The sequence below is a fragment of the Musca autumnalis genome, unplaced genomic scaffold (genome assembly GCF_047663935.1).
Source record: "Musca autumnalis isolate F117 unplaced genomic scaffold, ASM4766393v1 scaffold_5, whole genome shotgun sequence".
Classification (NCBI taxonomy): Eukaryota; Metazoa; Arthropoda; class Insecta; order Diptera; family Muscidae; genus Musca; species Musca autumnalis.
Window position 1 is genome coordinate 13,082,287 of NW_027412088.1, and position 12,291 is coordinate 13,094,577.

The 12,291-nt window shown below is 36.2% G+C and overlaps 1 protein-coding gene across 2 annotated transcripts in view; it reads left to right on the plus strand.

Annotated features, from left to right (window-relative positions):
* Positions 1 to 10,222, plus strand: part of Rx (Retinal homeobox domain-containing protein Rx) — a 116,884-nt gene extending 106,662 nt beyond the window's left edge. For both annotated transcript variants that reach the window (XM_073957834.1, XM_073957833.1), the window contains exons 5-6: positions 8,642 to 8,807; positions 8,867 to 10,222. In XM_073957834.1, coding sequence (XP_073813935.1) covers positions 8,642 to 8,807; positions 8,867 to 9,636 — 936 coding nt within the window. In that variant the 3' untranslated portion in view covers positions 9,637 to 10,222. The remainder of the gene's footprint in view (positions 1 to 8,641; positions 8,808 to 8,866) is intronic.
* Positions 10,223 to 12,291: the final 2,069 nt, after the last annotated feature.

Consider the following 12,291-nt stretch of genomic DNA (forward strand, 5'->3'; position numbering starts at 1 on the left):
TTGTCATCGTCATCATAAAAAAGTATAATTGTGGTTGTTGCTGTTTATTTTACAGAGTTTGCATCACTAATGACGAAAGTCAGTTTAATTAACAGTGTCAATTAGCCAAAACTGAGAAGGTCATATTAAAGTTTTGTGGCAAAGTAATTATTTAATTAAAAGGGATTTTTTAGGCTTCTATCAGTAGAATCAAAAATGGCATGGATTTTTAGAGAGTATTTTTTAAGGGACTATCACAGCTATAAACGTGGATTTTTTAAAGAATATTTTTGAAGCCTATATCCTATCAAAGCTATAAACGTGGATTTTTTAAGGAATATTTTTACGGGACTATCAAAGCTTTAAATGTGGATTTCTTAAAATATTTTTTTGGAGGGACTATCAAAGCTTTAAATATGGATCTATGTTTGAGGGACTATCAAAGCTTTAAATATGGATCTATGTTTGAGGGACTATCAAAGCTATTACGTGGATTTTTGTAAAATATTGTTTGAAGGACTATAAAAGCTATAAACGCGGATTTTTAAAATATTTTTGTGAGGGACTATCGAAGCTATAAACGTGGATTTTTTAAAATATTTTTGTGAGGGACTATCGAAGCTATAAACGTGGATTTTTATACCCTACACCACTATGTGGGGAGGGTATTATAAGTTGGTTTTCGCCAAAAAGTTTGTAAAGCATCGAAATAATGGTCGTAGACCCATACTTATATATACTAAAATCAATGTCTCGACGAGCTGAGTTTTATTCTTTGTGAATATATCGGCTTCTAGTACGGGTATTCCAACGGCAAAGCCTGTCAATGGAAGAAGAAAATATTACCTTTACATTGGTATAAAGCAGGTTGGCGAAGGTGATCAAACAAGGGAGATACCACGCATTACCGACTGCATCCAATTCTTCCATTTTTTGCAATCAAGCAACAGGTCGCAATTTTGATCGGATGGTCACGAAATTTTGGTTGCTTATGGGGGTCCCAGAGAGAAAGAGGCAAGTTATTGTTGGTGGTAGTCTGATTATATTCCCTAAAAGAAATGTTTACCAGTGAAAAGCTTATGCACAGGGGTAGTGGTGTAGGGTATCACATCGTCGGCCCCGTCCCGACTATAGTCTTTGCCTACTTGTTTAGAATATTTTTGTGGGGGACTATCGAAGCTATAAACGTGGATTTTTTAAAATATTTTTGTGAGGGACTATCGAAGCTATAAACGTGGATTTTTTAAAATATTTTTGTGAGGGACTATCGAAGCTATAAACGTGGATTTTTTAAAATAGTTTTTGTGTGGGGGACTATCGAAGCTATAAACGTGGATTTTTTAAAATAGTTTTTGTGAGGGACTATCGAAGCTATAAACGTGGATTTTTTAAAATATTTTTGTGAGCGACTATCGAAGCTATAAACGTGGATTTTTTAAAATATTTTTGTGAGGAACTATCGAAGCTATAAACGTGGATTTTTTAAAATATTTTTGTGAGGAACTATCGTAGCTATAAACGTGGATTTTTTAAATATTTTTGTGAGGAACTATCGAAGCTATAAACGTGGATTTTTTAAAATATTTTTGTGAGGAAATATCGAAGCTATAAACGTGGATTTTTTAAAATATTTTTGTGAGGAAATATCGAAGCTATAAACGTGGATTTTTTAAAATATTTTTTGAGTGACTACCAAAAACGTGGATTTTTTAAAATATTTTTTGAGGGACTGCCAAAAACGTGGATTTTTTTAAAATATTTTTTGAGAGACTACCAAAAACGCGGATTTTTTTAAAATATTTTTTGAGGGACTACCAAAAACGTTGATTTTTTAAAATATTTTTTGAGGGACTACCAAAAACGTTGATTTTTTAAAATATTTTTTGAGGGATTACCAAAAACGTGGATTTTTTTTAAATATTTTTTGAGGGACTACCAAAAACGCGGATTTTTTTAAATATTTTTTGAGGGACTACCAAAAACGTGGATTTTATTAAAATATTTTTTGAGGAACTACAAAAAAAGTGGATTTTTTAAAAAAAATTTTTGAGAGACTACCAAAAACGTGGATTTTAAAAAAAAATAGGGACTGCCAAAAACGTGGATTTTTTTAAAATATTTTTTGAGGGACTACCAAAAAACGTGGATTTTTTTAAAATATTTTTTGAGGGACTATTAAAAACGTGGATTTTTTTAAATATTTTTTGAGGGACTACCAAAAACGTGGATTTTTTTAAAATATTTTTTGATAGACTACCAAAAACGTGGATTTTTTTAAAATATTTTTTGAGAGACTACCAAAAACGTGGATTTTTTTAAAATATTTTTGAGGGACTACCGAAGCTATAAAAGTGGATTTTTTAAAATATTTTTTGAGGGACTATGACAGTTATAAATGTGGATTTTTTTAAATATTTTTTGATGGATTATGACAGCTATAAATGTGGATTTTTTAAAATATTTTTTGAGGGACTATCAAAAGTTAAAAAATAATTTTTTAAAATATTTTGTTGAGGGACTATCAAAGCTATAAACTTGGATTTTTTTAAATATTTCTAGAGGGACTATCAAAGCAATAGACGTGAATTTTTCAAAATATTTTTTTGAGGGACTATCAAAGCTATAAACCTGGATTTTTTAAAATATTTTTTATCACAGCATTAAACGTGGATTTCTTAAAGAATATTTTTGAGGAACTATTACAGCTGTGAAAGTGGATTTCTTAAAAAATAATTCTGAGGGACTATCAGACATGTAAACCTGGATTTTTTTTAAAAAATATTTCTGAGGGACTATCAGACATGTAAACCTGGATTTTTAAAAAATATTTCTGAGGGACTTTCAGAGATGTAAAGTGGATTTTTTAAAAAATATTTTTGAGGGGCTATCAAAGCTGTAAACGTGGATTTCTTATAGTAAGTGTTTGAAGGAAAAAGAGCAAAATTTCTCACTTTATAAATGAGAACGTAAAATTCGTGTTCGGGTGCCAGAGTGCCCTATCTCTGTGGCCATGGTATCGTCAAGCTTCCGAAGAGAATAACAACATGAGTTGTCAGAAGATGAACAAATGAGAATGTAATTCAAAATTCTGTTGTAGCATGTTCTTCACAACCCGAACATGATACATCACCTTTAAGCTCAAATCAAATATCAATGGTTTACCGCGATCAACTGCTTTAGGAGCGGAGGCAATCTAATAGGTACAAAGTTTGAAGGTAACCAATTCCCAGAAACTCTCTTTGGTCTTTTTCCCAATTTTTGGTCTTCTTCCCAATTTATGTAACTGACTGACAAAATAACTCATTTTAAGCTTCCTCTTTAATTGTCATAATCATATCTACTGACAATTCTCTTGTCATCCTTGGAACAAAAAAAAATATTACCTCTCTATCTTCTTGGTAATCATCAAAAATTAATTCCCTAAATCCTTTTCCACAATCATGCCATAGAGCATTCATTAAGATAATCTGTAAATTGAACTAAAACGAAAATTAAATAACAGGGAATTGGCATTAAACTAATTACGGGGAACCTAGTTTAGCGTTCGTTTGTTCGTTCGTTAGTACGTTCGCTTAACATACTTGGTCTCTTGCTGATTATCGCCTTAGGCAGCAATTAGTTTAACGAACGAAAAAATTAATTAAACTTGCAACAAGAGTAACAAAACGGAGACGAGGACGACGGCAGCAGCAGCAGCCAGCATTGGCAGGCATATCCGCAGACATTAAACCGCACACACACACACACACCTACACAGACATAAACTTCTTAGCAACTTTTGACAAATCCAATACGTCACTCCTCCGCACTCACACACACAATGAGAATAGCAATAAACACGTTAAATGTCATTAACTTGACAAGAACAAACTCAATAATCAACATCATGATAAGACAACTTTCAAAGCTTTTTTCCACCAACATCCTTCAGTTAAGAAACTTTCTCCTTCAATGTTCGGAAAACCATAAAATATAATTGCAAATGAATGAGCTTAATTATCACACTAAATTCATTTGGGATGGGTGGGGGTAGGGAGGAGATGGAAGAAGGCATTTTGAAACAAGATGGCGTTGATACAAACTCACGCACACACACATAAATAACCCACAATGCAAACATGAAACAGAAAATTACAGGCATTTTTCCAGTGATGTACAAAACAACAACAACAACAATAAACAACACTAACACAAATTGAAAGAAATTAAAAGCACAACAACAACAACAGCAAGGAAGATGCGAACGTGTTAAAGACAACTTTTATATCCATGAAGTAGATGGGAAGACGGGCTGTGACAGCTGAGAGTATGGGTCTACTGTGATGGTTGGCCCATAACAAGCAAAGAGATAAAATTCAATTAAGTCAAACAGGCAATAATTAGAATTATCTTAACAAACAAAAGGATGGGATAAAAGTTTTTCTAAAAGCGTAGACATTGAGGGCAATATAGTGAAAGAGAGACCGAAAAAGAAAGGAACGGTATGATAAATGTCTCCCTACAAAAAGGAGCACAACAATTATTCGTTGTGATTAAACTTAATAAAGCACAAAGAAGCGAGAGAAGAAATGTGCTGGAAAGACAGTCAGACTAAATGAGTTACTAATTGAGATAAATACAACGGAAATGTGCACAAACACACAGAAACTCTGTTAGGTTTACATATACACAAGAAAACCACATGCAAATATTCGAAATTATGCAAAATGTTTTTCATTTGTGGTGTTTATACATCTGTGTTGTTGTTGCTTCATAATGTGTAGTATATGAAAATTATGTCCTTTTAGTAGTCTGGTTTGTGTGCGTGTGTCTTTGGCTTATAACTGTCAGTCTGGTTCAAAAGTAATTAAACACAATTTGTATAAATTAATTAAAAATGATTATGAAAATAAAATCGGCTGCGCTAATAGAAGAAATTGATACTCAAAAAACAGTGTGGGTTTTTTTTGATTAATAAGTCTACGAATAGGTAGGGAGTGTAGAAGCAGCAATTGTATGTTTACAATTGCAATAAATTATATTACCAATTAAAATGAATATTATAGGTTTTCTTTATTTAAATTGTAAGATATAAATATAAATAAATAAAATATAAAATATAACATATAAAATATAAAATACAAAATATAAGATATAAAATATAAAATGTAAAATACAAAAATAATATAAAATATGAATTATAAAATATAAAAAATAAATTAAAAATAAATAATATAAAATATGAAGAACGTTAAAAAATACTAAAAATAAAACATATAATATTTTATCAAAAACTTACTTACTTACTTAGCTGGTCCATCACAGAACATTTGTACCATAGGCCGAACTAAGAAAAGATCTCCATTTCTCTCTATTTGTTGCTATGGAATACCGCGCCTTTTCATCTCATCATCCACTTGTTTGCGCCATCTATACCTTGGCCTGCCAATTCTGCGTGCACCGCCAAGCGGTCCGTATTTATACACCTTTTTAGCGGGTTCATCATCGTTCATTCTGATGATATGGCCTAGCCAACGCAATCGCTGCATCTCGATACGTTTAACAATATTGATGTCGTTGTATGGCAGATACAGCTCGTGGTTCATGCGCGTCGATATTCACCGTCAACGCAGATTGGTCCGTAGATATTTCGAAGAATTTTTCTCTCAAACACACCAAGCACTGACATGTCTGCTTGTGCAAGTACCCAGGCTTCGGAGCCATACATCAGCACGGGTAGTATCAGTGTTTTGTAGCGCGTTATTTTTGTTTGACGAGATGTGGCTTTGTTTTTGAAGTGCTTACTTAAACCAAAGTAGCATCTATTGTCAATACAATTTTTCTTTTTATTTCACAACTGATGTCGTTTGTTGTGTTTACGGCGGTGCCGACGAAGTCTTTTACTACCTCAAAATTATATGAACCAACTTCCACAGTTGGTCCGAGCTCAATGGACGCATTGCTCGTCGACACCATTAACTTGGTCTTCTTACGCAGACCCACTTTAGCAGATTCTCCTTCGACCTTCATAAAGGTATCGGTTACTTTTTTTACTGATCGTCCCATGATGTCATATCATCAGCATAAGCAAGTAACATGTGGCTATTGGTGTAGATTGTGCCACTTCTTTTGACGTTTGCCCCTCGTATAACCTTTTCTAGCAGGATGTTGAAAAGGTCACACGAAAGGCTGTCTCCTTGCCTGAAACCTCTTTTGGTACCAAACTCTTTGGAGAGGTTCTTTCCTATTTTAACTGAAGATCTTGTGCCAGTTAGAGTCATTTTACAAAGCCGAATGAGCTTTGCGGGTATACCAAATTCAGACATTGCTTGGACTACCTTTGAACTTTATAATCGACAAAAAGGTGGTAGGTGTTGATCTGCATCTCTTGGGTCTTCTCCAGGATTTGCTGCAGGGTGAATATCTGGTCAATGGTGGACTTGCCAGGTCTAAAGCCACATTGGTATGGTCCAATTATCACGTTGACCATAGTTCGTTCGCACAATATCCCTGACACGATCTTGTAGGCAATCGGGAGTGGACTTATGCCTCTCTAGTTAGAGCATACAGTCTTATCTCCCTTCTTGTGGACGGGGCACAGGATACTCAGGTTCCAATCGGCGGGTACTCGTTCTTCCTGCCAGATGGTGCTGACTAGCTGATGAAAACACCTTATCAGCGTGTCGACTCCGGTTTTGAACAGCTCGACTGGTAAGCCATCGGCTCCTGCTGCCTTATTATGCAGCCGATTTATTGCTGTCTTTACCTCATCTTGGCTGGGCGGTATACATTCAGTACCATCTTCTGGGATTGGGACTGTGGCATCTTCGTCGTCTTCGCTGCTATTGGATACCAACAGTTTTGAAAAATTTTCTTTCCATATCCTGAGTACACTATCTGTATCAGTTACCAAATTACCTTGCTGGTCCCTACAGGAGGATGTGCCTGTACCAAAGCCATCAGTTTGATGCTTGACTCTTTGGTAGATTTTTCGGACTTCATTCTGGCTCCTGTACATCTCGATTTTTTCACACTCCCGCTTTTCCATCTCTCTCTTTTTCCTGCGGAAAAGACGTTTCTCCTCTCTCCTTTTCTCCCGATACCTTTCTCGCGCGCTACGCGATGCTACGGATTGTAAAGTAGCTCTATATGCCGCATTTTTCTCTTCGGTAGCAACACGACACTCCTGATCATACCATGGATTCCATGGTTGAGGTCTTTGGTATCCAAGTATGGATTTTGCGGCTGTTTGCATGGAGTGGGCAATGCTTAGCCATTGCGCTAATATGTTATCGGGATGAGGAGTGCTTTGATTAAGCAATTGGGCTAGTTGAGTGGAATATGCTGTGGCTATATGTTGTGTTTATTGCAGCTTACCGATGTCTAACTTTCGTGTTGTGTCTTTTCGTACTTTGTTTGCTGCGTTTAACCGGGTGCGTACCTTTGCTGCAACAAAGTAGTGGTCCGAATCAATGTTTGCGCCTCGGAACGATCGTACATCCAACACGCTCGATGAATGTCTTACATCTACATGATCAATTTGGTTTCTTGTTTTCTGATCTGAAAACAGCCAGGTGCCCTTATGAATATCGAGATGATTAAATCTGGTACTGCTAACTTCCATGTTTTTTGCAGCTGCAAAGTCTATCAGCCTCAAACCATTGTCAGATGTTTCACTGTGGAGGCTGAAATTTCCGACTGTTAGGCCAAAGATATTCTCCTTTCCAATTTTGGCATTAAAATCGGCTAGAATGATTTTAATGTCATGGACAGGGCAACGGTCATATGTTTTTTTCTAAGCGCTCGTAAAATATATCTTTGATCTATTCGTCCTTTTCTTTAGTGGGAGCATGAGCGCAAATAAAGCTGATGTTGAAGAATTTAGCTTTTATTCGAATTGCAGCAAGTCTTTCATTCACTGGGGTGAAGCTGTATACTAGATGTTTAGACAAACTACGAATCCTCAAGCAAACTCATGCTTTACGTCATGGCAGCTATAATACAGTGCGTCACCTTTAGGTGTTGTTGTGACGCTTTTCCCAGTCCATCGTACTTCCTGTACGGCAGTAATATCGTCCTTGCACTTTTCAAGTACATCTGCCAATGCGTAAACTGCACCTTCTCTATAAAGAGTGCGAACATTCCAGGTGCAGATTCGTAGATCATGGTCCTTAAAACGTTTGCGTGGTTCGTCAACTTTAGAGGGGTTTGTTTTTCTTTTCTTTCGTTTTTTTCATAGTAGGCTGTTTTTTCTAGGGGAGGGTTTCTAACCCGACGCCCAAACCCAAGTTTTTAACGTTCTTATGGGTGAACGCGCGGCACATGTTAGCTCACTACCTTTAACGGCTGTTAAAGGCAGTTCCCCAGGTGACACCACGGGGAGGTCAGTGTCCACTCGAGATGAAAGAGGGACCAATATAAATCCTGGGCTTTGCCATATTGAAACCGGTCAGGACCATTCCTTGGTATCTCTCATCCCCATACGTCATATATCTACCAGTTCGCTAAAAACCGTTTGGTCAGCAAAATCGACATTTAGGCACTATGCATAGTTTTTTTATTATAAATGCTAAATTTTCCCGTTGTTAGGTCAACAGTATTTTCCTCTCATATTTTGTCCTTAAGTTAGTCATAATAAACACTTTTAATTAACTTTTCAAAATGTACTTTCCTTTCATTACAGGTCTGGTTTCAAAATCGTCGTGCAAAATGGCGTCGGCAAGAGAAATCTGAAAGTTTACGCCTGGGTTTGACGCATTTCACACAACTGCCGCATCGTTTGGGTTGTGGTCCCTCCGGCTTGCCAATGGATCCATGGCTTTCACCGCCTCTCCTATCAGCTTTACCAGGTAAGAATAAATCTAATGTTTTCTGGAAAATAAGTTATTAAAATGCTCTTTTTTAACAGGATTCCTATCACATCCTCAAAATGTCTATCCCAGTTATTTAACACCACCCCTCAGTTTGGCACCCTCCAATTTGGCCATGAGCAATTTAGCAGCCATGGGTCATCATGGTCCCAGTATGCATGGTCCACCACCGCCACCCTCTGGTCATCAAGCGCATGGTTTGCCTCCAATGGGCTCTGCGGGTAATGGTCATGGCGGTCATCCGCACATGTCTTTGGCACACTTATCTCCACATTTGTCACGTATGTCGCCACAAACAATGGCCTCAATGCAGCCACAAATAACTGTGGCCAATTCCATGTCCTCAACATCCACCTCATCATCAAATGCCTCGGCCACAAACTCCCCACTAACGGCATTGCCTCCACCACCACCATCAGGTACAACGTCGTCATCATCTTCGCTAAGTGCAAATACCGCCAACCAATCTGCATTGTCACCACAAAATCTCAGTACTAATGGCGGTGACAATGACACAGCCACCAAATGTTCTTCATCTGTCATTAACATTGAGGTTGTCGATGTGGGTCGTGAAAGTCCCATACCACCAATGACGAACAGCAATGGACCCAGCACAGCCAGCAATACAAACTCCAACTCCTCTACAACCTCAGCCTCTGCAACAATTTCACCCTCATCGTCAGCCGCCAGTCAACAAACACAATCAGCACCACCAACCACAGATATACGTTCGAATTCCATAGCCACATTAAGAATCAAGGCCAAGGAACATCTGGAGAATATAAATAAAAGCCTAACCATGGTCTAGAATTCAGCAGCATTCCAAACGAAAAACTATTAAAATAAACTCATTCCTAGGTTGCAGTTCTTTTCAATCAAATGTTAATATAAGATAGAAAAGAAACCCTTAAACTAGTTATAAGATATTTTAGCCGCTATATAAATACCGTTTAGTTAATTAGCAATTAGTTGTAGTTTCTTAACTATAAATAGTTTGAATAAATGTAACGAATGTTTTTTGTATGAACAGAGTTTAAAATGATGAACAACAGCATAATCAAACATATCTAGAATTTATTTGATTTTAAGTTTTTAATAAAAATCCCAGTCATAACAAAAAAAGTTTATAGGTAATATCACATATCAAGTCACCACCCAACAAAATGCAGCAGATTTAACTTTCCACATTAAACGGAATCTTTCACACACATTTTACTTTTTGGATTCCATGGCTCCTGTTTTGCAATTTTATATTTATTTGATGTGTAGCTATAATCCGATATTATATTCTAATAATAATTTGTAGTTTTTAATGTATAAATAAATATATATAGTTTTAAGATAATATCAATTAATTAGACACCAATAAAAATTCACTTTTAAAATTAATTTGATTGATTGTTTTTAACATACATATATCGCTCGGTCGGGTCTTTCTTACCCAGAATTTATACGTCTAAGATGGCCAAAGCAGGGTGCGATATATTTTTGAGCTTTACACAAAATTTAATATACATATATTTGGGTATATAATGAAACTCATAAAAATTAACAGACAGATGGAAGTCTTCCCGATGGTAATAAACATGTCAATGCTAAACTTCACTCAACATATAATTATTTCAACTACCGCCAGTTAAAGGAGTTTATTTTCCCCTGTCATTCATTAGACAATAACAAATATATATTGAGAATTATACCTGATAACAGACCGGTTTATTATGAAAATTCATAATGAGCATATTGCTTTTTCAGAAAATTTCCCACTGCTAACCCTTTTCGATAAAACTCAATTCATTGAATTACTTTTACAATGACAAAACTCATATAATAATGTTATTAAATCATTTCATTCTTTATAATTAGTAGATACTATTATGGTATAATGAAGATAGCAATGCTCAAAATATTTGTAACAGGAAGGCTTCTCTGACATTTTATTTATTACTAGACAGCGGAATTTTATGCAATCCCTATTTTTGGTCCGATTCATGTCAAATTTTGGGACTGGGCATAGTTTTGGCTTCTGATTACATTGCAATCGAAACATATGACATATGCAAAATGCATAAATTTTTGCATATGCAAAATTTATGCATTTTACATATTTTCTTATGCAACAAATATTTCAATAATAGGTACAAAAATGTCTATGTGTAAAATTTTTCTGTTTAAACTTCTTTTCAGACAAGTCAATAAAATAGAGAAATGTATAACCACAGCCACAACCTTCAAAATACTGAAAATTGGGAGGTATCGTTCTATGGGGGCTATATGAAGGCCTGAACCTAAGCCGACAAATTTCAGGTGGAAAGTTTTATACCCCCAACGAAGACTTAATACCGAATTTCAGCCATTTTGGAGGGATATTGAGGGCACATCCTTCAAAATACCAGAAATCGGGAGGTACCGTTCTATGGGGGCTATATGAAGACGTGGACCAATACCGATACATTTCAATTGGAAAGTTTTATACCCCCAACGAAGACTTAATACCGAATTTCAGCCATTTCGGGTGGATATTGGGGGCACATCCTTCAAAATACCAGAAATCCTGAGGTACCGTTCTATGGCTATATGAAGACGTAGGCCTATACCGAAAAAAATCTGGGAGAAAGTTTAATACTGCAAATGAAGACTAAGTACTGAATTTCAGCCATTTCGGTGTAATATTAAGGCCACAACCTTCAAAATGCCGAATATCGGTAGGTACCGTTCTATGGGGGCTATATGAAGACGTGGACCTATACCGACAAATTTCAGGTGGAAAGTTTTATACCCCCAAAGAAGACTTAATACCGAATTTCAGCCATTTTGGAGGGATATTGAGGGCACATCCTTCAAAATACCAGAAATTGGGAGGTACCATTCTATGGGGGCTATATGAAGACGTGGACCTATGCCGACAAATTTCAGGTGGAATATTTTATACCCCCTGCGAAGACTAAATACCAATTTTCAGTCATTTCGGTGGGATATTAAGGCTACAATTTTCAAAATACCGAATATCGGTAGGTACCGTTCTATGGGGGCTATATGAAGACGTGGACCTATACCGAGAAATTTCTGGTGGGAAATTTTATACCCCCAACGAAACCCAAATACCAAATTTTAGTCATTTCGGTGGGATATTGAGGCCACAACCTTCAAAATACCGAAAATCTGGAGGTCCCATTCTATGGGGGCTATATGAAGACGTGGACCTATGCGGACAGATTTCTGTTGTAAAGTTGCATACCCCTAACGAAGACTTAATACCAAATTTCAGCCATTTTGGTAGGATATTTAGACCACAAATCCTTGAATATATTTTTGCATATGGTTTTGCATATGCTCTTTTTATGCAGATATGTACAAATATGTCAAAATATGCACGATATGCAGAATATGCAAAAATTTCTGGGCCTAATTCGTTTTATTTTGTAATAAAACGAGTTTCTGTCTAATCAGATTTTCTCTACGA